General features: G+C 44.7%; 3 protein-coding genes across 3 annotated transcripts; all 3 read right to left on the bottom strand.

The window, feature by feature from the left end:
- Positions 1–9134: 9134 nt before the first annotated feature.
- Positions 9135–11407, bottom strand: LOC4348574 (cytochrome P450 78A11-like). The gene is made up of 2 exons (NM_001423023.1): positions 10276–11407; positions 9135–10189 (listed from the first exon to the last, which is right to left on the bottom strand). Exons 1-2 carry the CDS (start codon positions 11308–11310, stop codon positions 9557–9559), a joined length of 1668 nt encoding a protein of 555 aa, NP_001409952.1. The 5' UTR covers positions 11311–11407; the 3' UTR covers positions 9135–9556.
- A 5854-nt stretch (positions 11408–17261) lies between these two features.
- On the bottom strand, positions 17262–18071 carry LOC136353782 (uncharacterized). The gene is made up of 3 exons (XM_066305006.1): positions 17979–18071; positions 17534–17907; positions 17262–17446 (listed from the first exon to the last, which is right to left on the bottom strand). Exons 1-3 carry the CDS (start codon positions 18045–18047, stop codon positions 17401–17403), a joined length of 489 nt encoding a protein of 162 aa, XP_066161103.1. The 5' UTR covers positions 18048–18071; the 3' UTR covers positions 17262–17400.
- Positions 18049–19798, bottom strand: LOC136353541 (protein MAIN-LIKE 1-like). Its single transcript, XM_066304548.1, has 3 exons — positions 18848–19798; positions 18554–18762; positions 18049–18448 (listed from the first exon to the last, which is right to left on the bottom strand). The coding sequence occupies exons 1-3, from the start codon at positions 19064–19066 to the stop codon at positions 18049–18051; spliced, it is 828 nt and encodes a 275-aa protein (XP_066160645.1). The 5' UTR covers positions 19067–19798.
- Positions 19799–26511: the final 6713 nt, after the last annotated feature.

A 26511-nucleotide genomic window follows, 5' to 3' on the forward strand; every position in this document is an offset into this window, starting at 1 on the left:
GCAACCTAGAATTTGGTTAATCTTTACCGTTTTACGCTGAAAAACGGTCGTTCTTCTCCACGAAAGCGAGGAGGTTATCCTTTGCTAGTTTGCTCGGAAACTAGTCGTTCATCGTCACGTAAGTACGATATTTATCCTCTTTGCTAATTTGCTTGTAAATTAGTCGCTTGATTCCGCGAAAGTGAATTAATCTTGAAATCGGTTTCACTAGCCGATTTTGATCTATCGATTTTGGCGACTCCATTGTTTACACCGCAAATCGTTAGGTGATCTTGTGTTGACCACGAAAAAGCGTCAACAAATTCACCATAAGACACTTATCAGACATTTTTTAAAATGCCTCTACAGTATTGTAAAGGCATTTGAAAAGTGCCTCTATATTACTAGAAAAATGCCTCTACAACGCATTTTTCTTGTAGTGTTGGGGGAGGTGTGAGGGCAAGACATGCACGTGGCAACACCATTGGTGAGGAAGAAGGTACGAGCGGTGGAGTTGTCAAACTCGCGGCCGTTGTCGCATTGGATGCTACGAATGGGTGTAGAGAACTGAGTCTTGACATAGGAAAAAAAATGTGAGAGAGTGGAGAATGTGTCGGATTTCCAACGCAGGGGAAATATCCAAATATAATGAGAGCAATCATCAAGAATGACAAGATAGTATTTAAAACCAGACACACTGGGAATAGGAGAAGTCCACAAATTACAATGAATTAACTCAAAGTTTGTCTTAGCCCTAGTAAAAGGGGTAGTAAAAGGCATAGGAATGTGACGACTGAGCTGACAAGCATGGCATAAAGTAGGGGAGCCGCCTTTCGGTGGAGGGATGACCGAGGAGTGAGCCAAACGGGTGAGAGCGTCATGACCAAGGTGTCCGAGTCGGCGAATGCCAGAGGGTGGTGGTGGTGGCGGCAAAGGAGCTGGCAATGGTTGAAGAAGTTCACCGGAAAGGAGTAGAGGTCACTGCGACTATTGCACCTGGCGATCACGGTCCTGGTAAGTAGATTCTTCACAGTGAAACCAAACTTGTCAAACTCGATGGAAAGGTTGTTGTCGGTGACAAACCGACGAACATAAATGAGATTCCTGATAACGACAGGAGAAACAAGAACGTTGGTATGAACAAACATTCGGTTGGCATGAATAAAAGAGGCATGGCTAGTAGCGGTCATGGGCAAAAGGGAATCGTTACCGACGATAATATGTGAAGAGGTGCAAGAGTTAGGGGGGGGGGGGAGATGGGAGAGGACAAGATACCGGTGTCCAATGTCATGTGACAAGTAGCCCTGGTGTCCATGTACCAGTCGGTGGAGGCAGGCGTCGTTAGCGTGCCAGTTTGGAACAGGCCGGCGAGGGTGTTCTGGTCCCAAACCGGAATAGGGCCGGCCACACCGTACCAGGCTGTCGGTTGGGCCAACGGCTACTATGGAAGGAGGTCGGCCTGCAGCTGCTGCTATGGGGCGAAGCCCGGCTGGCCGCCCTGGAGAACTAGGCCGGAGGTCGTCCCGGTTATGGCCGCGCCCGCGAAGCCGCTAGGCTGTGAACCCAAATTGCCCGGGGCACGCAGCACCGAGCAACATCTGGATGGTGCGGGCCCAAGGGTGTTGTGGCGTGGGCCAAGCCGAGGTGATGCGGGGCTGGTTGCCCTGGCCGCCTGCACCCTGCGCCGGCTGGGAGCCGCCTCCTTGGTTGCCGCCTTGGTCGCCGTTGCCACGACGTCGCCGGTTACGGTTTGTTGCCGCTGCCCTAGTTGCCGCCGCCTTGAGAGTTGCCACTACCGCCTTGAGATTGGTTGGGGTTGCTGTACCCCGTAGCGTGCGCCGGGTTCTTGCCGCCGGTGCCGTTGCGGTTGCCGCTGCCGGTTGAAGCAAGCAGGGCGGTGGAGTTGGTAGAGCGGTTGGAGCTCTTGTTGATCTCAGCGAGGATGAGTTGACTGCGAGCTTCGATGAACGACGGTAACGGGCGTTGTAGAGGAAGAATTGTTCGGAGATTCTCATATTTAGGGTTTACCCCTTGCAGCATGGCGAGGACGAGCTGCCGATCGGTGACAGGGTTGCCGAGTTCGCTTTGTGTGTCCGCCATAGCTTTGAGGCGCCGGTAGTAGTCGTTGGCGGAGAGATCGCCTTGGAAGAAGTTGTGGAACTGCGCCGACAAGGTCATGGCGCTGCTCATGGTGGCCGAGGAAGATCTGCTCGAGGCAGAGCCAAACGACACGCGCGGTGACGGCGGGTTGCATGACCGACTCCAGGAGGTCGGCGGCGATGGTGCCATAAAGCCATGTGAGCACCACGCGGTCCATCCGAGCCCAAGATGCACGGTCAGGGAAGGAGGTGTCAGAGAGGATGTGGTCGTTGAGGGCGTACTTGCCGAGAGTGATGAGGAAGAGAACACACCACTTGGTGTAGTTCACCGCGCCGAGATCGAGGACGACGGGGACCAATGCCTTGACGTTGAGGACCGACATGGCCTGGGCGTGGAGAGCGGCGACGGCGTCGGTGTCGAGCGCCCCCACCCCCCCGGAGCTGCCGTCCTGTGCGGGAGGGTTAATGCCAAGCGCAGTGAAGAGGCTGATGAATCCGACGAGCCAAGATTGGCGGGGTGCGTCGACCTGAGGGAGCCCTAGGGCAGCACGAAGCACTGTGGCATCGACAGTGACGGTTGGGGTGGACTAGACGTTGTGTCCGTCGAAGAAGAAGAGTTGGGTGGGGCAATGAGGGCAAGAATTGTCTCCTGGACTGCCTTGGTGGCGGAGGCGACGTCGTCCCTAGATGCGGTCGCGTTGGGGCGCAGGGTGTGCTGGATAGCGTCGGCAGCAGCGTCAGAGAAGGCCGCGATCGCCGCGGAGAGAGCTGCACTGTCGAAGGACGACATGATGCCGGCGAGGATGAGAAGGCCGGCAACAGCTACGTGGGAGGATTAGGGAAGTGCGGAAGCGATTGATCGGTGGCTATCTGATACCATGTTGTTAGAGAGATTGGCTCAACGCGATATTGTATTTATCACGGAGTGTTACATATATAGACCTCAACCTTCCATACTCACTCTACCGATTTATGGAATAGGATCGGGAGGAATGGAAAGGGGAGACTGCTATGGAAGCTAGGCAATTAGCAATATTACATTCCAACAAATACTACAATTTGAAGAACAAGAAGAGGAGCGACTCCAGGCAGTGGTTGACGACCTGGAGGATGTCGCCCCGTCCTAAGCTACCGGTCATTGTTGTGTCGCCTCAGGCTACCGCTGCGTCCACCTGATTGTGCATGTCACAGGGTGCTCGTGTTGGGATACGTGTAGGCTACGATAGCATAAATTAAAATTTTCTATCGCGTAAACCAGGAACCATGCAAGTATATCATAGATCGTTACCACTCGACGCGCTGCGCTGCGGAAGAAGACGCTGAGAAGTCGAAGGAACTCTCGCGAAGTAGCGCGCGTCGATGTAGAGGAAGTAGTCGATCGCACCGGCTCGACCTTCTCCTCCTCGTTCGTTCTCCTCGCAGTACTCCCACGCCGATCAGCACCGCAAACCAGCGATGCCTCTACCGGTATCCACACATACAGGGACGGAACGCCACGCGCAGATGTGCTAGCACCCGCACGCGGCTAGGGTTTTTCTCGGAGAGGGAAGTGATGGCTAGGGTTTCTCACGTGATGCAATGCCTCCGCCAGTCACACCCCTCACGAATATATAGGATCCATCACTCGGGCCTCCAAGACCCGTAGGACTCCTATTCGGATCCCTATCTGAATTAAGCTCATATTTGATCTCCATCCAATCCCCTTATTCCGGCCCATTAAGCATGCGACCCTGTAGGTTCATATATACTCGGCTGTAACCTGAAAACTCTTTTTCGGTCTACGCATCGACAACGGTCCCTAGCAGAACGTATTGACCCACCGGGCATACATAAAGATCATATCGGCTGAACCTCTAGTGTATACTTGTATGAACCCCTTTGCCTCACGATATCGATTAAGCTCAAGGCTAGATATGTGCCATCCTCTAATAGCTCAATCATTCACTCGAACCTGTTGATAGATTATATAACTTGTGATTGACTCCTCAATCATCTTTGGCATGGCCATGCACTTCCATAATCTACAACATCGAGGGGCCCAGAGATATCTCTCCATAGGAGGGGCAAATCCCATCTTGATTATTCATATCCCACTACATGTTTCATAGCATACCCGAAAACTACTTTTATAATTACCCAATTACGGAGTAGTGTTTAGCAGTCCCTAAGTAAGCTACTACACATGTTGGGAATCATGATAATCTCAGGTCTAAGGATTCAACACCAACACTAAATGAGATCACTGATGACACAACACATATGGCTTTTGTAGTGTCTCATGTTGGATCTATCCAACATCATGTTCACCAATATATGTCCACATTATTAATTTGGTATCTCTATACCATGATCCATGAAACATGATCATCAATTAATATGATCATCTAAACATATTTGTTCCACATATGATATTTGATCAGGGATCCTTTAAAAATAGCAACACACAACATAAAGAGTCTCATGAAAGAATCACATATTCATTAACCAATAATGAGTTTATCTATTTCAAGTAACAAAGTCAGATAAATATATAAACATAGTGTGTGATACAATCATCTCTATGATTGCCTGTAGGGCATATCACTAACAGCTCGTCACCATGGCCATCGACACGTCGTCATCTTGTGAAGGATAGCGCCGAGCTCATGGGAGGCAACCATGCATATTTGACCTTCTTTACTATGATCATTTAAAGATAATTCTAGTGAAAGAAATCTAAGGTGGCGCCGCTAAGGAATGTTGTTTTTTTTATGTCAATGATTCTTTCAACAATTAATCTTGAACAGTCATTTCGCAATTTATTTGGCAATTCCTAAGATGCCGGTCATTGTGTCAAGCTACCACCTCATTGTGCATGTCGCTGTGCTCATCACAATGGCCATGAACGCATCATCGTCTTGTGAAGGATAGTGCGGAGCTGATGGAGTGTGTGTTTGGTTCGTGGTAAGCCTGGATAGGATATGATCATCCATATTTAAGGGATATGTTGGTCTTATTTTTTGTTTGGTTGTGTGAATATGGCCATCTAGTTGCTTGTTCGATTGGGTGGATGAGAATGGATTGAATGAAAAGGACACCATATTAATTAATAATAAAATATGTTAATTATCATTAATATAGCTATAATTTATACTAATTAACAATAAAATAGACTAATATATCTAATCAACACTAATTTTGACAAGTTAATCACTAATTAACAACAAAATACATTAATTATTGCTAATCAAGAACTAATGATTAAGATTAGCAAATGTGGATATCCTTATCTGGCCAATTTTGCCGGATACACTCATCCAACATCTTAATGGGATATTCCTTCTCTGGACCGCCCTATACATCCTCACCCACCAACCAAATACACTTAAAAACTAGATCGTCCCCAATTAAACACACCTGAAGGGGAGGCAACCATATTTGACCTCTCCAGCCGCCAACATCCGAAGCTTCCTCAGGCCTTGTTCGGTTTGAATGAGATTGAAAGGGATTGAAGGATATCAAAGGAAAATAATTCCACATCACAATAGATATGGAATAAATTCCTTTTAATTCCTTCCTTTTGGGGTTTAACCTAACATTAGACTCATGGGGTTTGGTAATGGTCATATCCAGCCGCATAATTAAAGATAAGTCACCTTCTTTACTATGATCAATTAAAGATAATTCTAGTGGAAGAAATTTAGAGTGGCGCTGCTAAGGATTATTGTTTTTTTTATAGCAATGATTCTTTCAACAAATAATATTGAACACTCATTTTGTTGCTTATTTTACTGACACTCTATTTTCTTTGGTGGTTTGTGCATATATTTGTCATTTCATTTAACAACCCCAAGTACTATCCCTAATGAATTTCGAAATTGGCAAGTTGGTGTTGGAGGAAAAATAATATGGCAAATTATTCTGGGACCAGGGTTCCAAATACGTATACCGGTTTGTCCGAGATAACCAATCATCATTGAAAAAAAAAATCCAAATCAAATTCATATAGCCTTCCCGGCCAGTAAGATAATATAACTGGTACTAGTACTTTCGGGCCATTTTATTTACCAACTGGTGGTATTTCTCTGGAACCTTTATGGGGATACCTATCAAGGAAAGGAATTATCTTCGCTGTAGAGGCTAGAAATTCTCACATTAATTGGTGAAAAAGAAAAGAAGAGTACAAGTAGAAATACAATCTAAAAATAGCTGAAATTCGGAATTAAAAGTATGCAATATTTAAAGAGGAGTCCATATAGGAACCCAATACGTGAGTAATTAAAATTCGGAATAAAAATAAAATAAATTTTGAAATTAGAAAAAGAAGAAAGAAGAGTTTGAGTAGGAATACAATTTAAAAATAACTGAAATTCGGAATTAAAAATAAGAAATATTGAAAGAAAAATCCATACAAGAATCTAATACAAGATTAATTAAAATTCAAAATAAAAAAAAAATCGAAATTAGAAAAAAGAAAATAAAAAAAGAGTTCAAGTAGGAATACAATTTAAAATTAACTTAAATTTGGAATTAAATATAAGCAATATTGAAATAAGAGTACATATAAGAACCCAATAGTAGATTAATTAAAATTTAGAATAAAAAATAAAATAAAATCCAAAAGTAGGCATATTAAAAAGAGAGTTAAAGTAGGAATACAATTTTTGAAACAACTGAAATTGAAAATAAAAAATAAAAATATCAAAAGAACATAATACAAAAAATAAAATAAATTCTGAAATTAGAAAAAAAGATTTCAACTAGTCATACAATTTATAAATAACTACAATTGGTGATTAAAAAAATAAGACTATTGAAAAAAAAGATCATCTACAACAAATGACGAGATTATTTAAGTAACAGGGCCTATAGAGAAGTAGAGTGGTGGCGGTTGATGAGACATCTAAAAACTATTAATAAAACACCAAATAGAATCCTAATGACGATTAAAAGGAAGAACGACGTGCATGTCGTGAAGCAATCGGTCAAAGCGGTTGGCAGGGACTTCTAGAAAGTTAAAAAATAAACCCCAATGATAATCATGTTTGATTTTTAAAATCTCAATTACAATAAAAATGAGAGGTGGTGGGAGGGTCGTATAGGAGTACAATGGCAGAGCCGCTGATGGTTGGTGGGTCTTTTAGAAAGTAAAAAAATGAATTCCAATAATAGTTATGTTCGATTTTTACAATCCTAATGACAATAAAGAGTATACGGCGGATGGGTCGTAGAGGAGTATAGTGGTAGTGTTTGACTGAATTTCTAAAAATTATAGAGAAACATGAAACCCAGCGAGACAATAAACTCTCAAAGCTATAAGGTTCAATTTTTAAAGGTTCGGGCTTCTAAAAAGGTAAAAAAAAAAATAAACCTCAATGATAATCATGTTTGATTTTAAAATCTCAATGACAATAAAGAAGGGCGGCAGCGAGCGAGCCGTAGAGGAGTACAGTGATGAAGTCGCTGATGTTTTGGCGGAACTTCTAGAAAGTAAAAAAATAAACCTAAATGATAATTATGTTCGATTTTTAAAATAGTAATGACAATAAAGAGAAGATATAGTGGACGATTGTAGAAGAGTATAATGGCAGCGTTTGACGGGACTTCTTGAAATTATAAAAAAGAAGCCTAACAGGACAATAAACTCTAAAAACTTATGTAGTTTTTAGATCCAATTTTTAAAGGTTCCAAGGAGAATAAATAGAAACAGTGGTAGATCGAGTAAGCTAATAAAGAATAATATGACAGAAGTAAGAGGTGGAAACTGGTGTGACTTTTAAAAACTATAAAATTAGAAACACAAGGATGATAAGGTATGCAGTGGATGATTGTAGAGGGTGTATAATGACAGCGTTTGACAGGACTTATAGATATTATAAAAAAAAGAAGCCTAACATGACGATAAACTCTAAAAACTATAAGTTTTTTATTCAATTTTTAAAGGTTTCAAAGAGAATAAATAGAAACAGTGGTAGATCAAGAAAGCTAATAAAGAATAATATGACAGAAGTAATGGGAAACTACTGTCGCGACTTTTAAAAACTATAAAATTAGAAACATGAGGATGATAAGGTTTGGTCTTTTAAAATCTTAAGACATCGAGATAATTATTTAATAAATTTTAAGTAAAATCATATTAAAAAATATATAATTTTGTATGGATATTAGTCACGCAATTCCGCGGGCCACCCAGCTGGTTAACATTATACGCCAATTTTTTATGAAGATTTAGTAACATGATCTGTGTGAGAGTTGAGACTTCTTTATCTCCTAAACGTTTTAAGGCGTACCGTCTTTAATTTGTTTTAATTTGTTTCAGTTTTTGTAATACTAATAAATTTTCACGGATGCAGAGGCGCCCAATAGACCTAGCTACCACTGTCTAGAAAGAACTACTAGTACTTATACATGTGCAAGTACTAAAATATTTCTACAAGCACATTAATTTAGCTTAATAAATTAAATAGGATTGCTTACCGTGTGTCTCTTGATTAGGTCTGCACCATGAAGTTGGACGGTGGTCAAATGGTTATTACCTTATAACAGTTCTGTCTTCAATGTTACTAGAGTATTACCTAAATTAAAACAAAGTTCTCCTTCTGTATCATTATAACCACTTCATCCGTTTCATATTATAAGTCATGTGATTTATAAAAAATCTATCAAAATATATTCAATGTTAGATGTACTATATTTTTTATAAATTGGTCAAACTTTGAAAAGTCAAAATGACTTGTAATATAAAACAAAATGAGGAGTAATTAACACCTACAAGCTAAGTTAGTTTTGCAATATACACTCCACATATAGCACAAACATACATATAGCACAAGCATCTGGACTAGATATTCCATCTGAATCCTATAAACTTATCTTTTGTATACGAATGTCAGATTTTAGATGCGATATGTTCAAATTAGATATAGTTCGTGAAATGTTGAGAGCCAACCTCCATTGGCACTTAGTTTAGAAGAAATGAAGTTATAAGGCATTCAAATCGACCATATCGAATGAATTAAGATCAGATATAACAAAACGCACAAATCATCAATCCTTTAATTACCAATAAACATCTCACAAGCTCACACGGCATGATTAGTAATAATTAATTAATCCATGATCAAACATTACATTACATTACATTACATTACATTACGTTACGTCACGTTACATCAACTGGTACAAATATAATGGGGGGCGAGGTAGCTAGCTACAGCCAGCCATTTATCAAAATGATGACGACGCGACATGTTCGTCACACAAATCAAGCCCTAATTACATTCATTCATACATACATACATAATTAATCATCTACATATATATATATGAGATTAATTATATATCTGTTCGTGGCTTAGCTCCACACACGCAGCTGCCAAAATTGGAACTAAGCACGATCATCGGATGACGTCATCAAACCCTAGTCTCTTGCAAGCTCAAGGAGGAAGACGAGACTAAAACGAAGCTTAATTAGCGTAGGTAAGACGTGGTCGGCGAGATCAGGCGGCGCGGCGGCGGCGGGGGGTGGCGGCGGCGGCGAGAGGGGTCTTCATCTCGAGGGAGAGCTTGAGGACCTCGTCGAGGGACACCGGCGGCGAGCCGTCGGGGAGGAACCAGTCGAAGGCGTGGACGAGGCGGGCGACCCAGAGGGTGACGGTGGCGAGGCCGAGGTTCTTGCCGGGGCAGACGCGGCGCCCGGCGCCGAACGGCGCCAGGCGGAGGTCGCCGCCGCGGACGTCGACGTCGGCGCCGCCCTCCGACGGGATGAACCGCTCCGGCGCGAACGCCTCCGGGTCGGCCCACACCTCGCCGTCGTGGGTGATGGCCCACATGTTCACCATCGCCGTCGTGCCCGCCGGCACCACCATGCCGTTGGCGAGCCCCACGTCGGCGGTGGCCAGCCGCGCCCAGCTCAGCAGCGGCCCCGGCGGGTGCGCCCTCAGCGTCTCCTTCACCACCGCCTGCAGGTACGGCATCCGCGCCACGTCGCCGTCGCTGGGACACCCGTCGCCGCCCACCGCCGCGTCCACCTCCGCCCTCAGCCTCGCCTGCACCGCCGGGTTCCTCACCACCTCCGCCATGCACCACTCCGTCACCAACGCCGTCGTGTCCGTCCCACGAAATATCATCTCCTGCCAAAATACACAAAAACATTTTTAAAAAAACATTTGAGTTTGAAATGTTTGAGTAGAATTTGTTTTTTTTTTTTTTTTTTTACCCAGAGGACGGCGACCATGTCGTCCTCGGCGAGGTTCTCGTGGGCCTCGAGGGAGAGGAGGACGTCGACGAAGTCGGCATTGTCGGCGGCGGTGGAGGAGGAGTCGCGGCGGAGGCGGTGGTCGCGGATGACGCCGCGGACGAACGCCTGGACGCGGGGGACGAGCGCGGCGCAGCGGCGGGCGACGTGGTTGGGGTCGTAGAGGTGGGCGAGCCATGGGAGGTGGTCGGACCAGTTGAACGCGCCGAGGAGCTCGAACCCCTCGCGCACCATGCTCTTGAGCTGCTCGGCCTCGTCGGCGGCGGCGCCGGAGGAGGAGGAGACGTCGTAGCGCCGGCCGAACACGCTGCCCATGATGTTGTTGAGCGCGGCGGCCTGGAGGTGGGGGCGGAGCACGACGGCGCCGGTGGCGGACTGCTCGGCGGCCATGGCGGACAGCATCGCCGTGGCGTCGGCCTGGCGCCCCGGCTCGTGCGCGGCGACGCGGCGAGGGGAGAAGAGGTGGGTGGAGGCGATGCGGCGGAGGAGGCGCCAGTACTCGCCGCTGGGGGCGAACCCGATGGCGCGCGCGAACAGCAGCTCCCGCGCCGAGCGCTTCAGCGGGCGGTCGGCGAACGACGGGTGCGCGAGCACCTCCCTCGCCGTCGCCGGGCACGACGACACCACCGCCGGCGTCTCCCCGACGGAGAACGCCATGAGCTCCCTCGCCCGTGGCGCCGCCGCGTCGCGCGACATCGCGTCGAGCGCGCGGTGCGGGAGGCCCCGGGAGAGCGCGAAGATGCTGCCGAACACGGGGAGCCCCCGGGGCCCCTCGATGGGCGTCGCGCCGAGGCGGCCGCGGCCGTGCGCCCACGCCGGCCCGCCGGGGGACGCGGCCCAGGCGAGCACCGCGGCGGTGGCGAAGGCCAGGAGGACGGCGCCGGCGAGCAGCGCCGGGTGGGCGCAGAGGGTGTCGGCGCCGAGGAGCGCCGGGAGGGCGTACGCCCACCACGTGGCGTCGACGCAGGAGGAGGCGGTGGCGGTGGCCATTGCCATGGCGGACACAAGGTGTTTGTGGTTTTGCTTGTGTGGCTCGAGCTCGGGAGTTGGGCTGTTTGGCTTGTGATGAAGTGGGGTGGGAAGGATTGGGTGGAGGTGGTATTTATAGGGGTGACCAGAATGGCCTAAAATAAAAGGATGATGAAAATGTGGATATGTCACGTGTACTCCCTCCGTACTACTCGTAAAGAAAGTTGTTTCGTATAATGTTTAAATCAAACTTTACAAATATAAATCATAAATCACTCTCAAGTTGTTGAATTTGAAAATGTAAAATTATATGAATAGATTTGTCTTGAAAAATACTTTCATAAAAATATACATATATCACTTTTTATTAAATATTTTTATAGAAATAAGAAGTCAAAGTTGTATTTTAGAGACCATGTCGCTGTCCAAAACAACTTACTTTACGAGTACGGAGGGAGTAGTAATATACCATTTAACATTTTGAAAACAACGGTATATAATTATTCATCATTTTTCGACTTGTATTTAGATCCAGAAGTGTAAAGTTTTTGCGTGCCACATCAGATATACAGGCACACATTTGAAATATTAAATATAGTCTAATAACAAAATAAATTACAGAATCCACCTGTAAACCGCGAGATAAATTTATTAAGCCTAATTAATCTATTATTAGTAAATGTTTACTGTAGCACAACATTGTCAAATCATGATGTAATTAGGCTTAAAAGATTTGTCTCGCAATTTACACGCAATCTGTATAATTAGTTATTTTTTTATATTTAATACTTTATGTTTGTGTCCAAACACTCGATGTGACAGGGTGTAAAATTTTACTAGGGATCTAAATAGGCCTATAGTGCTATATACTCCCTCCGTCCCAAAAATATAAGCATTTTTAGCTTTAAATCTAGACAAAAAATGCTTATATTTTATAATGGAGGTAGTACTACATTTAGGCAGAGTTCGTTTTGGGGGTGGACGTGTGGTAACTCCGCTCCGTTGAAAGTAAAACGAGATAAGACATTTGTTTATGATTAATTAATTACTACCTCCGTTTTTTAATAGATAACGCCGTTGACTTTTTGTCACATGTTTGACCATTCGTCTTATTCAAAAATTTTATGCAAATATATATGATATAAATCACACTTAAAGTACTATGAGTGATAAAACAACTCATAACAAAATAAATTGTAATTATGTAAATTTTTCTAATAAGACGAATGGTCAAATATGTGAGAAAAAGTCAATGGCGTCATCTATTAAAAAACGGAGGGAGTATTAATTATTATAAAATTTTAAAAATATGTTTACTTGTTTTTTCTTAAAGCTTCTTCTATTAAATGGTTTTCACCGAAGTGATTTTTATATATTATTTATATATACACTATTTTTTGAGAAAAACAAATGGTTAAAAACCAATCTCATCATTTATTTTAAAATATACTAGGTAGGATTAATGTCAAGAAAAAAAACATTAAGAGAGAACAAGTGTTAGCTTTGATTGCTACTCGAGAGAACAGAGAGAGTACACTTGCCTACCCTACATGTTTTAAGCCGGGACCCATATAGTTGTTTGTTTGCTTGTCTGGATAGCTCCCCACGCCCTACTTGCGTTACTCGGGCCACCGATAATACTCACCTGATTTAATCTGACCACATTTTGCTTTGTTGTTTGATTACATGTTGGTGTAATTTTACTGGTGAACGTTAATATGTAGCTAAGTATTTAAAACTTTTACTCATTGCTCGGATCTCAAAAAATATACGTACGGACTATAATTATAGGGTTATTTTAAACGTTTACCCCGCGTTGTTCGAGAAAGACGCCTACTACTATAAAACTAGATATTGTGGTGACGGGTCACGTGTGATAGGTTAGAGCAACCCGTCTCGCAAGACCTCATATTTGGTTACAGGAGAAGGCCTGTCGTGGAAGTGGCTTTATCTAATCTATAATGGGTTAAAGTTATAAACCATCAAAGATCATTTGTGATAGCTGGCCGGCTGGGAGCTACTCCTCATTCCCCAAGCCCTTCCCCACCCCCACCCCCCACCCCCGAGCGCCGATTGCCATCTCCTCCACCCTCGAGCACTGGCTATATATGGGAAGAGTAGGAATGGACACATCGACGAGCATCTATGCACGGTGATTATGAAGAGCACACTAACAGGAACATTACGACACGGAGACAAGCACGATGACAATGGTGAGCTCTACTGCCACGAACTCTAGCATAATGGCAGGCAATTCACCACCACGACGGCCGCCCTTAGATCCATTGCGGCATTAGAATCTCATCGCCACCATGGAGAGTCCTTTGTCATGTACCCCCTCCCCCTAGTGTTCTATCTGTCATGAGTTTTTACCCAAATCAGTAACTTCCATGTTTTCAGTAAGCACACTTCCCGATATGCTAACCTGTGCATTTCGTGCAAAATTTTTCTATATGAAAGTTTCTTTAAATAAATAAATATATTTTTCAAGTATGTAATAGTTAGCACTTGGTACGTTAGTCATGTATTGTTCTAATGGTCTGTCTCATTTCACGTGCCATCGAGTTACTACGCCAAAATGCTACGTCAAGCACAACATTACTCCTGAAAAATGCAAGTTGCTCCATGTAGTTCAGTTGCTGCTCTACTGTACTATGTTATATTTCTCCTCAAAAATGTGTGATTGTGATATATTTCTCATGAAAGAAATGTGTGATTGTGATATATTTCTCCTAAAAAATGTGTGATTGTGATGATTGAGATCCATGTGTTTTTTTTGAGATTGTGACGAATGCGATGGCAACGAGAGACACATGCCATTTTTGTTTTTTCCTTTTACTTGTAATGTACATCAGTGACAGATGGTACAGTGTAAACTGAATTTTATTCCCCAATATCAACATCTGTGATGGGTAGTTACTTTAACGGTCACCAATGAAGGTCAGCTGTGATGGGTTAAAATAGCTACCCATCACACATGATATCATTAGTATCGGTTGGTGTTTTACCACCCGCCATAGATGGCTTTATGACTTTACCACGGTCGGATGTTAACCCACCATTGATGAGATCCACCCGATAGAGATAGAGATAAGGCATGTGGCCCGTCATGGATTACATGTTCCATACTAGTGTAGGCAGGACACCTAACCCTATCGCCACACGTCCTCTACTCCTCTGTTTGCCTCTGCCATCGCTGTGCAGCCACTGGAATCCTAGTGAACTGTGGGACGGCGGTGGTGGGGCCACACGAACCCATTAATCAACAAGGGAGACAATGGGGGATCGACGGTGAGAAGACATTGTGCCACTAGGAAAGACATAAAGATATGTACCGTCAAGGCCAAAGCTCAGTCAATGACGGCAGTGGCAGACGGCTGCAATGAGGTGCAATTGTGGTGGGTCTATGGAGCATAGTTTGATCTAGGGCCTTCATGGATATATCTTACCTCATGGCTGCGTGACCAGGCAAAATAGACTCATGAGCACAACAGATGGGATGGGGCATGGCTGAATTTGATTGTATGCATGGTTGTAGGCTCGTGGATACGGTTGTCGGCGTCATGGGTGCAGTATCTGATGCCACCCGCAAGGAGGCTACCTGGCAGTTGGAGGTGGAACAGTAAAAGCCGACTAAAGGTGTGGCAGCATCCTGCATGTGGATGGATAAACACCTTGGTGCATTGCGATGATGATGGCAACAGTGGTTGCAAGGACACACGTGAGCCCCGAGTATGTTCAGCTGTATTAGGCTGCTCTCACAATGGTAGGTCGGTGGAGGCTAGGGCATAAGCCTCGACGGTGAAGCCTGCATGTGTTGTGCCCTCCTTGGAGCTATCTTCATTATTCCTCCCATATTGTCATGTTTAGATTCTTCAAGTGAAAATCTAATATAGCGTTGGTCGGCGATGATGGTTTTTTGCATTGGGTCCTTCCTAATGGTGTCATCATGAAAATCCGTCACTGTGTTTTGTCAATTCTTTGGTTGTGGCATGCATGGTATTGAATGGCTGAAATCTTCGAAGGTATGCTTGGTTATAGGCAGTGTCTGACTGTTGTATTTTGGGGAAGTGTAAGCTACTGCACGGATATGAGCTCTGCAATGAGCCAACGATGGCTCATGTCAGGCCCCATAAGTCGCATTTCGCTCCAGCGTGGAGTAACAAGATGTTTAGTCTGTAGGGCTCACTAGTGTGGCTTAGCCATGCCTCACTGAGACTGGTGGTCGTGAAGTCAAACCTGCAATATTGGTGGGATGTGATGTACAATGGCAATGATAACATTAGTCTAGATGAGTTATGCTTTGACGCGGGTTGGACTATTGTTCTTCCTCTAGTGCTTCCATGTGATGTCCAAGTCCATCAATCACAATGGTGATGGTGTGATGACGATAATGTAGAGTCATTGCTAGTGTTTGGGGAGTCTTTTTTGTTTCTTCAGATTTTTAGTTGGAGCTACAATGCCTGGGATGAGAGTAGCATGTTTGGTGGAGTTACCAACGGAGCAAGAAACACTAAATTTCATTTTATTGTTGGGGGGCCAATAATATTAATCTTTTAAAATTTCACAAAAGCTGCAGGAAATATATTGCAATTTTACCAAGATTGAGGGAGGCCAAGTCCTTCGACGCCCCTGGGTGGAGTTGAGTGTTGAGCTTTGTTATCCTGCTTTTGCGTTTGTTTTAATTTAGTTTAGTTTGATTAGTGTTGTTGTATTTGTGGATTTTGTCTAAATGTCCTTAATTAAGTACGCACTGTTAGGTTTGGTTTTGTTTCCCCTTTGAATGAGGCACATTCTCCTTAAAATGGTCAGCTATCCGAAAATAATGCATAATCTAAAAAGAATTAACTCTATTGAAGTATGTGTATGAATTGTTTACTCCTATAAAATATGTCATCAGTGCCAGTTGGGAAGCCTCATTAGTGCCCGTTCCTAAATCGGTACTGAACTTGGGAGACGAGGCAACGGCGGTGGCAACTCTAGCGAGACTGAGAGAGGGGAGGGGGAAGGCTATCAATGGTGCAAACAGAGCAGGAGCTCTCCGTCTCCACTCGTCGTAGCGACGGTCGGTAGGTTGAGATGGAGAATGAGAGGGAGGAGGAGAGACGGAGAGCGATAGAGAGATGCACCAGCTTTTCATTTTTATTAGCTGCTTTTTATTCCCATCGTCTTGGTTTGCTTGATGGATGAGCTCAGCTTGGTCAGCTGAAATTTTTACATTTTGGTCCTTTTTGAAAACTTATTTTATAAATAGACCCCTGGGAAAACTTAAACCGGAAATGGTCCTTTTTGGGACGCCAGAGTGGCTGGCGCCGTACCCCAACATGGCGGCGCCAGCCACACTGGCGCCGTGCCCGTGCCACCGTGGCAATAGGGCTGTCGTGGAGGTGCTGACTAGGCCGAAGGGGGCGCCAGCCAAAGTGGCGCCGCCCCTCATAACACGGCGCCAGCATGGCTGGCGCGCCCCTCCTCTGCGGGCCCCACCAACTTTCTCCGCCCCCCCCCCAAAATTTTCGCCAAGTCTGTTCTGCCTCCAGGCAATGGCTGGCGCCCCCCCGACCGCGGCGCCAGGGTGGCTGGCGCCCCCCTCCTCCCCCCATCGAAGCCCTTTTGCCTCCGGGCCTCGGCTGGCGCCGCCCTCATGGACCACGGCGCCAGGGTAGCTGGCGCCGCCCTCCCCCAGCCCGAAACCCTTCTGCCTCGCGGCACTGGCTGGCGCCGCCCTTCCCAACCTCGGCGCCAGGGTGGTTGGCGCCGCCCTCTGCCTCCCTGCAAATTGAAGATCCATATTGCACAAATGTACCAATTCATAGTTCGCAATTCAAATCACAATTCACAGATTCGTACAGACTAAAACAGGTTCCAATTGCACAAATCACAATGCCAAAAGTCCATCACATAGTCCTCAGATAGTCCATCACATATTCCACACATCAAACAATGCCAAAAGTCCATCACATATCCCACACATCAAACAATGCAAAAAGTCCATCCTATATTCCACACATGAAACAATGTCAAAAGTCCATCACATAGTCCTCACATAGTCCATCACATTTTATATCACAGTGCACCACATATGTCATACTACCAACCAATAGATTAACTTCATATAAATTACTTCTTCCGTTGGCGCCGAATTGCTTGCGAGCCCGGAGTGTACCTACATTTGAAAATCCAATGTTTAAAACATTTTAAAAACAAAATAAGGGAAATCAAATAACATTTGAGAATGGTAAGCTCATTTTACCTCCTTTTCGCTGCCCGAGTGGATCGCAAGTTGTATTGCGTGGGTTGCGTCCCCTGAGGCGCGTCGGGAAGCTGTGACATGTCTATCTCCTCGGCGTCTGGTGCGACGTAGTCCTCATCCTCCTCGTCCTCATCGTCATCGTCGTCGCTAGGTGGAGCCGGCGCCTTCCCCTTTCCCCTCCCTTGCTTAATGCGTGACGACGACGAGCCACCAACTCCTTCACGCTCTTCTATCCTGATAGAGTGTCGAGCAGTACTTGGACGCGCGGATTGAGGTAGTGGTGGTGGTAGTCTCCCCGGTTGGTACACGTCGTCCAATCCAACCGACCTGCAACCTAATCTTGCTGCAAGTTTCCGGCACCTTTGACGAACTTTCTGCATTTCAAAAAAAAAAAGAAGTTTGTTAGGCATAACTCAAGTAATGCAAAGTGCTAAATAAATTTTACCTCTAAAACATTGCGGAGCGTGTTCTCCGTGTCCTCACCACCCCTCGGAGCTTGGAGGGCATGCCCCATTTCATTCACACTCCTGAGGAGCTTTCTCGACTGAAAGCGTGAAAAGATATATGTTAGGGTCTAGGGTGCAAATGGAAGTAACTTTGACAAATGCAAGAAAACTTACGACTCTGTCTCTAAGTGGGGCGTGCTCCATTTGATATCCAACTCTAGTCCGGACATCATAGGGATTCCGCCTCTCATCGGAGTCGCGATCATCCTCTATGTCGGCTTCCGTCCAAGTAGGGCGGAGGAACAGTCTATATGTCCTATGCAGCCAACGAAGGTACTCTGAGAAAAGATGATTTTGGTGTATAGTCTCGATGTACCTATCATTCCTTCTGGCTGTTCTCCATTCATCAATGTATCTATTATGCTCTAGCCCCCAGTCTTTCACCTTCTTTGTTCTCACCCTGTCATACCTAGACAAGTAGAAGGTGATGAAACAGTAGTGAGTATCGACAAGGGTTAAATGGTACAAAATTGAACATTGACAATGAAAGCAAACAAAGATAAGAAATATTTACTTGTGTAATTCAACTCCAGTTGAGATGTCCTCAACCGGCCAATCTTGTTTCTTCCCGAACTGTCGCATGACAAGGTGCGGAAGGTGGTACTCAACTGCCCAGAAACAAATCAATGGGCACTGGTACATGAAATAGTCAGAGTCTCGATTGCACATCGAGTTCAGGGTCAGGCTTGAAGCCTCATTTGTGTGGTATGGTAACCACTCAATCTGCAAAAGTTGAAGAGATGTCGTTGGTTAGTATCTCAATTAAAGAAGTAAATGTCTAACTAGAAGTGATATTGGAAGTACTTACATGTTGAGGCTGCAAGCAGTCCATCTCATTGACATAATGCTTGTATGCCACATCCCGGTGAGCATGTGCAGTGGCAGTACTCTTAAAAAGGTAGGCCACTATCTTCTCCATGTCTGGCTCATTGTAGGGCCAAGGAGTGAAGCTTTGCCTCCACTTAGGCCTTCCAACCGGTAGTCTTAACCACATCCACATCTGAATCAATAGCACACAACCACTCATGTTGGATGATGGTGCCTGACGACAACAGGCCTCACAGAGCTGTCTATATGTCCACGCCAACACTGCTGACCCCCAATTGAAACGGCCCAGATCACCAAGGTTGGCGACCAAAGGAATCCATATCGCTGAAGCAATGTCACCCCTAGCATCAGGAAACAGAACCCCTCCCAACAAGTGCAAGATGTATGCACGGGCATAACACTCAACACGCCATGGCTCAGCATCGTCGTCAAGATGTGAGAAGTTCTGACTCAGCCAAGACAGGGGTATTCCATTCTGCTTCTTCTTCCCCCCTTGCCCTTGCTCAATGTTCAGTGGAATGCCAAACAGCTGCTGCACTTGTGCATGCCATCCAGGAGTCTGTCCTGCCCGTCACGGCATGCCCCCGTAATGGGAGGGCCAAGATCATAGCCACATCCTGTAGAGTGATGGTCATCTCACCACTGGGGAGGTGGAAGCTGTGTGTCTCAGGCCTCCATCTGTCCACAAGTGCTGTCAACGCAGGAGCGTTGAACACTGGCATTCCTCTGCTCACGACCAAGGCCACCCCGAGCAACCCGGCAGCCCTTAGGTACGGGATGTACCTATCGTCGAACACTGGGGGGGCATGAGCTCTGACTCGGAGCGGTTGAAGTACCTGCATTAGCAATTGTAAATCAATTAGTTAATATAATGTCAAATACACGCTACCGATACTTATGCACAAGTGAATCAATGCCGATTCATACCCTCCCCGCCTCGATCGCATTCCCGCGATGACGGGCCTCGTAGTACGCCTCCAAGGCTGGGTAAGTCGGCGGTTGTCCCTCCTCGGCCATCCTACATGAAAAAGTAATAAATTCACCGTTAGTTACCAATGTGACATATATTAAAAGAAAATGAATGCGAGAACATGAGTAGGAAAACAAAATATTTACCTCCCTAACACTTAAAATTTTTTTGGACTTCTTCTTTTTTGGACGCTTAGGACACTTAGTTTTCTTGTGACCCTCCTGGTGACACAACGAGCATCTATTTTGCACCGGCGCAGCATCAAGTTGAACGCATGAAGGTGGTTTCCTTCCAGAACCACCCAGACCCGAGTCCATTTCGTTCTTGAATCGTTTCAATCTCCTCTTCCCTCTTGTTTTAATCTTCAAATTTGGGTCAGCAACAAATTCTTCACCATTGTACGATGGCCACTGTGTGGGGTCGAGGTATGGCTCAAAGCGACTTGCCCATGTGTTCACAATGGCTCTTGAAGAGAACTGATACGGCATTCGGTTGAGAGATTCCTTATCAATTGCATGAATCAGATAAACGTGTATAAGATGTGAGCAAGGCATATGGTAGAGCAATGGCCTTTGGCAAGAACATGAGTTCCCCTCACCTTCAACTTTGAAGGCTCTTGCGCCGAATCTAACACCACCACGCGTTATACCACCCCTCTCTGTGACCTCGTATGTCTTTTTCTGCTTATCGAAACACCTTGCAGTGTGTTTGTTCGCCTTACTTTCTTGCACCTTCATCTTACTGTCAACCTTGGTGGACCAACGCTGCCCTAACTGGACTCGCTTCAATGCTTCATCATGTCTGTTCACAAAGTAGTCATTGCACTTCATGAACGTAAATGATACGATGGCCGTCACTGGAAGCTTACGAACACCAACTAGCACGCTATTGAACTGTTCGGCCATGTTGGTTGTCATGTAACCCCACCGGCGGCCATTTCTATCGTATGCACGAGACCACTTATCTTTATCCAACAACTCATCTTCAAGCCATTTACGAGGACCTTCGGGAATACGCTGCCTTAGTGCCTCAACATCCCTCTCAAATATCCACTTCTCGTCAATCTGACATATCCTTAGGAGCTCTTTTGTCTGATGCTTGTCCGCACCGGCCTTGTGGAAATTAGCACTGAAGTGCCTCATGCACCACCGGTGGTGAACCGATGGCAATCCTGGAACAGGAGTCATCATGGCATTCATTATACCAGCATGTCGATCTGAGATAATACAAACCTCCCTATGCGGCCCAACCACAACCCGTCGGACAAGATCGATAAACCAGCACCAGTCTCGTGAATTCTCTTTCTCCACCAAGGCAAAAGCTAAAGGTACAAGTTGGTCCTCTGCATCAGCTGATAATGCAGTCATCAAGGCACCACCGTATTTCCCAGTTAGGAAGGTTGCATCTATAGCTAGTACTGGCCTACAATGTTTAAAAGCCTCAATGGAAGGACCAAAGCACCAGAATGCACGCATAAAAATTTTCTTGGTCACTCCATCAACGTTGACAACCCTATCAGGATGAGTATCGATATGGTAGACCATACTGGGATTCCTCTGCTTAATGGCTTGCAGCAAAGTGGGCAAACGGACATACGCTTCACCTCATTCACCGTAAATGAGCTTCATAGCCTCCTCTCGTGCCCTCCAAGCCTTGCCATACTTCACCCTATACTGGAAAACCTCAAATATATACAAAGCTAACACAGAAGCAGAGAGTGTAGGTTGCAGTTTTATGGCATTGCATAACCTATTTGCTATGAACTTTGATGTCAGTTGCCGGTGGCTCCCTGAACCTTCGGCAGTAGCACAACTATGTTCCTTTCCTACCCGTGATATCCTCCACGTGCCACTAGACCTCTTAGTTGTATGGACCTTCCATTTCCACCGTGGATTTTCACATTTAACAGTGTACCTCCTATTTGCGGCAGAATTGACAACACGGTATGGACGATGGTGCACGATGGCGTACTCCTGGAGCCATAGCTTCAATGCGACCATGGATGGGAACTCTAAACCCTTTCTGAGACCATCCACCTGGAATGGTTCTGGCAACTGATCTAGGTTGATGCCGCCATCTAGTAGTGCACCATGGGCATGTGTTAGGTCCCTAAACTCATGAATGTCCGGCTTCCTCCCAAACACCTTCTCAAACGCACGACATTCCTCTAATGCTAACTTGTCATTATTAGTAAGTGGAGGGAATGGACGGTCATTATCAGAGTCTTCAGCAAATTCAACATCATATTGCTCAACACTTGCCTCCTCGTCAACATCATCTCTATTGACTTCTACTGAGACAGAATCGTGACCACCACTCAATTCGACATCAAAGTAATCATCTGGATTCACATATTGGCCTGCTACTTCTGTCGGGTATTCAGGGTTGACTCCGTACGACGACCAATGAACACTCGCCGACAAATGTTCACTTAGATCAAGCCCCTCTTGTACTAACTCCCTTTTCATCACCCTCACTGCATCCACATCATCAGTACCGCAATGTCTCTTTGATGGTCCTGCCTCCCATAAATCATTTCCAAGCAAAGGTCTCTTCTTCTCTCCTTCCCCCTCCAAGTCTTCTCGTACCAACTCACTCTTACTTGCACCCCCTCCACGACGAGAATAATATGTCACAAAATTCTTCTCAACGTAATGATAAGAAGGAGATTTGTTTAGATCCAAATTTTCTACGGTACGAACTAACTTTGATGCAAACACCTCTAGAGATCTAAACTGAGACTCTTTTACCAAATCAAAGTAAACTTCCCATTCCAACTGACCTATCACATTTAATATATACTTATGCCCTTGACCAACATCGTATCTCCCATAAAAACGAATCTCTACATTATCCTCGGTCCATCCAAGAACTTCTTTCACTCGTGACCTTAGTTCATCTAGAGTTGGGTGGGTGGGAAAAAAAATGGTCTTCAATGACATATCCTCAAACTCAACATGTCCACCAACATAAGGTTCCACCACTCTACCACCGTAGTAAACACGAACAAGTCTATCCATCTACACCAAAAAATCAAATGTAACTTTGCAACAAAAATTAAATCTTCATTCCTAAACGTAGTCCAAACCGACATATTATAACTAATGCATAACTTAAATTGTCCCAAAGCTACTACTCCAAAAAAATATTTAATCCACCTACAACTATCAACAAGTTTACTACTGCATTACACATCGAAATATTACAAATACTCTATCATACAACCCAAACCTCCGTCATGCCTCAACCATAATTTTTCATCCATCCATCCAACCAAACCATCCAAAAATTAACATTACCACATATATGGTTAAAAAAATCATGACACCAATGAGTACATTGCAAACATGTAGCACTACAACAAGCCAATCCTAAGAACAAATGCTAAAAATCACAAATTTGGGTAAAAAAGGGGTTCTAGGGTTACCCACCGATCTACAAATTCAACCAATAAAAATGAAAAAAAAGAAGGGGGAATGAAGGAGTCTACCTTTCTCTTCGATTTCCACAACAAATCCCGCGAAAAACGGCTTCAAATTGAGTGGATTTGAGGTGGAGAGGTGAGGGGGAGAGAGAGGGAGAAGAACAGCAGCTCGCTGCTCGGGCTGGGAATGGCGAAAATGGGAGTGGGGAGGAGAAAGGTGGTGGGGCCCACGGGGTTTAAGGCACAGAGGAGGGGCGCGCCAGCTATGCTGGCGCCGTGGTATGAGGGGCGGCGCTAGTGTGGCTGGCGCCCCCTTTCTGCGCAGTCAGCACCTCCACGATAGCCCTAGTGCCACGGTGGCACGGGCACGGCGCCAGTGTGGCTGGCGCCGCCATGTTGGGGTACGGCGCCAGCCACTCTGGCGCCCCAAAAAAGACTATTTCCGGTTTAAGTTTTCCCAGGTGTCTATTTGTAAAATAAGTTTTCAAAAAGGACCAAATTGTAAAAATTTCAGGCTTGGTCAGCCGTTTTTTAATGGGGTGTGTTTAGTTCACGCTAAAATTAGAAGTTTGGTTGAAATTGGAACGATGTGATGGAAAAGTTAAAAATTTGTGTGTGTAGTAAAGTTTTGATGTGATGGAAAAGTTGGAAGTTTGAAGAAAAAGTTTGGAACTAAACTCGGCCTGGTTTACCTAAAAAAAACCAATACTGATGACCTTCTATTAGTAGCGGTTTATTAAAAAACTGACACTGAATACATAAGGGCTGGTTCATTTAAATGATCGGCACTGATGACTTCCTATTAGTACCAGTTTGTTTACTCGCATAGCGCACACACGCTGTTTTCCGTGTGGGAGGGATTAGTTTCCTTTCATCTCTTACTGCCAAACACAGCCTTAGTAGTACTAGCTAACCAAACACAGCCTTAGTAGTACTAGCTAACCAGCACTGATGGAACGACACTCATGATGTATTCTAGTACAGTGGTTCATGCTTCTCATTGGTTATACGTTCCCATACACACACACCTCTCAATATAGTGTTATATTTAGATCCAAAGGTCTTGTATTCATATATCCATTTACATTGCACGTTTGTGCCACTACTAGAAAAGGCATTTTTCCCGACATGGAGGTCTTATTTTTTTCAGACGGACATGATCCTTGGAGTAAAATGACCGCATACAAAAATATAAATCAGGGTGAAGGTCGTTATCCGCCTGCGAAAATCTATTTTTGCAGGCGGACCACTTAACCGGTCCGCCTGCAAAAATGCCCTTTATTTTTGTATGCGGACCGAAAATTAGTGTGGAATATAAATAGAGGCGAGATGAGGCGATTTTTTTCTAAGTCCAGTATCCGTTCCTCCCCTTCCCTTTCCCCACCACTTCTCCTCTCCTCTCCTCCTCACATGGCCACCGGCCGGAGGCCGTGCACCCCGGCGGCGGCTCCCCTCCCTCCCTCCCAGATCTAGCAGGAGGAGGAATTGGGGAGGCCGGTGGCTGGAGGCGCGGGGCGGATGGCGGTGCCTCCCCTCCCTCCTCCCAGATCCGATGACGCGGAGGGCTGAGGGCGGTCGCGGCGGCGGCTACCGGCGGTGACGGCAAGGATGGTGGAGGCGGCGACGTCTCTCCTCCCTCCTTCCAGATTTGTGACGATGAATGTTAATTTGTGATGTGTTTGTTTTGATTGTGAACTATTTGTGATGCTTTTGTGAATTTGATTTGGATTGATGGGGAATAAAAACTAGATTGGATGGGGGAATGGGAACGGGAAGCTGCTGCCGTGGGCGGTGACTGCCAATCTTTTTTTAATGCTGGGAGCTCCTTTCGCAGGCGGACCAGTTGTTCGCCTGCGAAAACCTGTTTAGCCCGTCCGCAAAAAGCTCTTTTCTAGTAGTGTGGCATGATAGGGTGTTGAGCTTTAAATGAAATAGCAAGTTAAAATTATTGTGCATACAACTCAGTACACACCTAATGTAGTTATGATTTCTCATGTAACATTTCTATATACTCCCTTCATGTAACATTTCTATATACTTCCTCCGTTTCAAAATGTTTGACACCGTTGACTTTTTAGCATATATTTGACCGTTCGTCTTATTGAAAAAAAATTTATGAAATATGTAAAACTATATGTGTACATGAAAGTATATTTAACAATGAATCAAATGATATGAAAATAATAAATAATTACTTAAATTTTTTAAATAAGATAAATGGTCAAACACGTACTAGAAGTCAACGGTATCAAACATTTTGAAACGGAGGTAGCAGTAACATTTCTAATACAAAACAAACATATCTAATGTTAGATTCAATAAAACTAATTTGGTGTTACTTGATATTGTTAAGTTTTTCCAAGCGATTTATAAAATAAAACAGATGTAGTATTTGATAACACTCGGGGGATCGCGGCACAAGCCAATATGCTCTACAATATCTCTAGTTTGATTTGTTTTCTGGTAGTTTAATTGCAGCAGATCTTCTCTTGTATATATGTTTCTTATTTTATAACATGGCATTCCCGAATAATTGAACAGCTGGCAAATCTGATTTCTCAGGAAAAATAATTAAACAAAGCATATCTATTTTAACTGATTTGACAATTCCAGTGCACAATATAAGTGTATGTATGTACGCACGATGATCTCCCTTTGGGCTAGAGATTTGGATACGATCTCGAAATAAAGAAGAAATTAAAGGGTGACGTTATGAATGGGATTTCGAGACGAATCGGTGCAAATTTTAAATTCGATCGATCGAGCTGTAGGTGTGTAAAGAGCAAATCGCGTTGTTTTTGGGTTGTTGGTACTTGGGACCAATGCTGTCGGTGCAGCTATACATATGCTCCCTGAGATATGTAATACTGATCATAGATATGCATACGTCACAGATCAATCAAATATAAATTAATTGTGGCGGTGGAATTAAGTAAACTTTGTTTCAATATGTACTAGCTTATTTAGTCGCGCGCTTATTTAGTCGCGCGCTTGCGCGACTATAACCTTCTCTATTAAATATGTTCAAATTTTATTTAATTAGCTTAAATAAGTGCTCTTAAAACATACTTTGTTGTTGGTGTAGTTATAACATAGCAGATTAAAGATTACCACTATAACAATAAATAATTTACCAAATATTTTGAAACGTGTCATTTGTATTTATATTGTAAATATGCTTGTAATTTGAAATAATGCCAGCTCTTCTTTCAGCTTAACAAAACGGTGAGTGCCATTAGGTAAGTGCTCG

The sequence above is a fragment of the Oryza sativa genome, chromosome 10 (assembly GCF_034140825.1).
Source record: "Oryza sativa Japonica Group chromosome 10, ASM3414082v1".
In the NCBI taxonomy this organism is placed as follows: Eukaryota; Viridiplantae; Streptophyta; class Magnoliopsida; order Poales; family Poaceae; genus Oryza; species Oryza sativa.

What these genes read in the sequence shown, in the direction of transcription:
- LOC136353782 (XM_066305006.1), bottom strand. Translation starts at nt 18,047, where the DNA reads ATGGGGCATGCCCTCCAAGCTCCGAGGGGTGGTGAGGACACGGAGAAC. An exon ending in CGCTCCGCAATGTTTTAGAG is followed by an intron (nt 17,908 to 17,978) that starts GTAAAATTTATT and finishes TTTGAAATGCAG; the next exon opens with AAAGTTCGTCAAAGGTGCCG. An exon ending in ACTCGGGCAGCGAAAAGGAG is followed by an intron (nt 17,447 to 17,533) that starts GTAAAATGAGCT and finishes TTTCAAATGTAG; the next exon opens with GTACACTCCGGGCTCGCAAG.
- LOC4348574 (NM_001423023.1), bottom strand. Translation starts at nt 11,310, where the DNA reads ATGGCAATGGCCACCGCCACCGCCTCCTCCTGCGTCGACGCCACGTGG. An exon ending in ACATGGTCGCCGTCCTCTGG is followed by an intron (nt 10,190 to 10,275) that starts GTAAAAAAAAAA and finishes GTATTTTGGCAG; the next exon opens with GAGATGATATTTCGTGGGAC.
- LOC136353541 (XM_066304548.1), bottom strand. Translation starts at nt 19,066, where the DNA reads ATGAGTGGTTGTGTGCTATTGATTCAGATGTGGATGTGGTTAAGACTA. An exon ending in ACTGCTTGCAGCCTCAACAT is followed by an intron (nt 18,763 to 18,847) that starts GTAAGTACTTCC and finishes CAACTTTTGCAG; the next exon opens with ATTGAGTGGTTACCATACCA. An exon ending in ACTGGAGTTGAATTACACAA is followed by an intron (nt 18,449 to 18,553) that starts GTAAATATTTCT and finishes CTACTTGTCTAG; the next exon opens with GTATGACAGGGTGAGAACAA.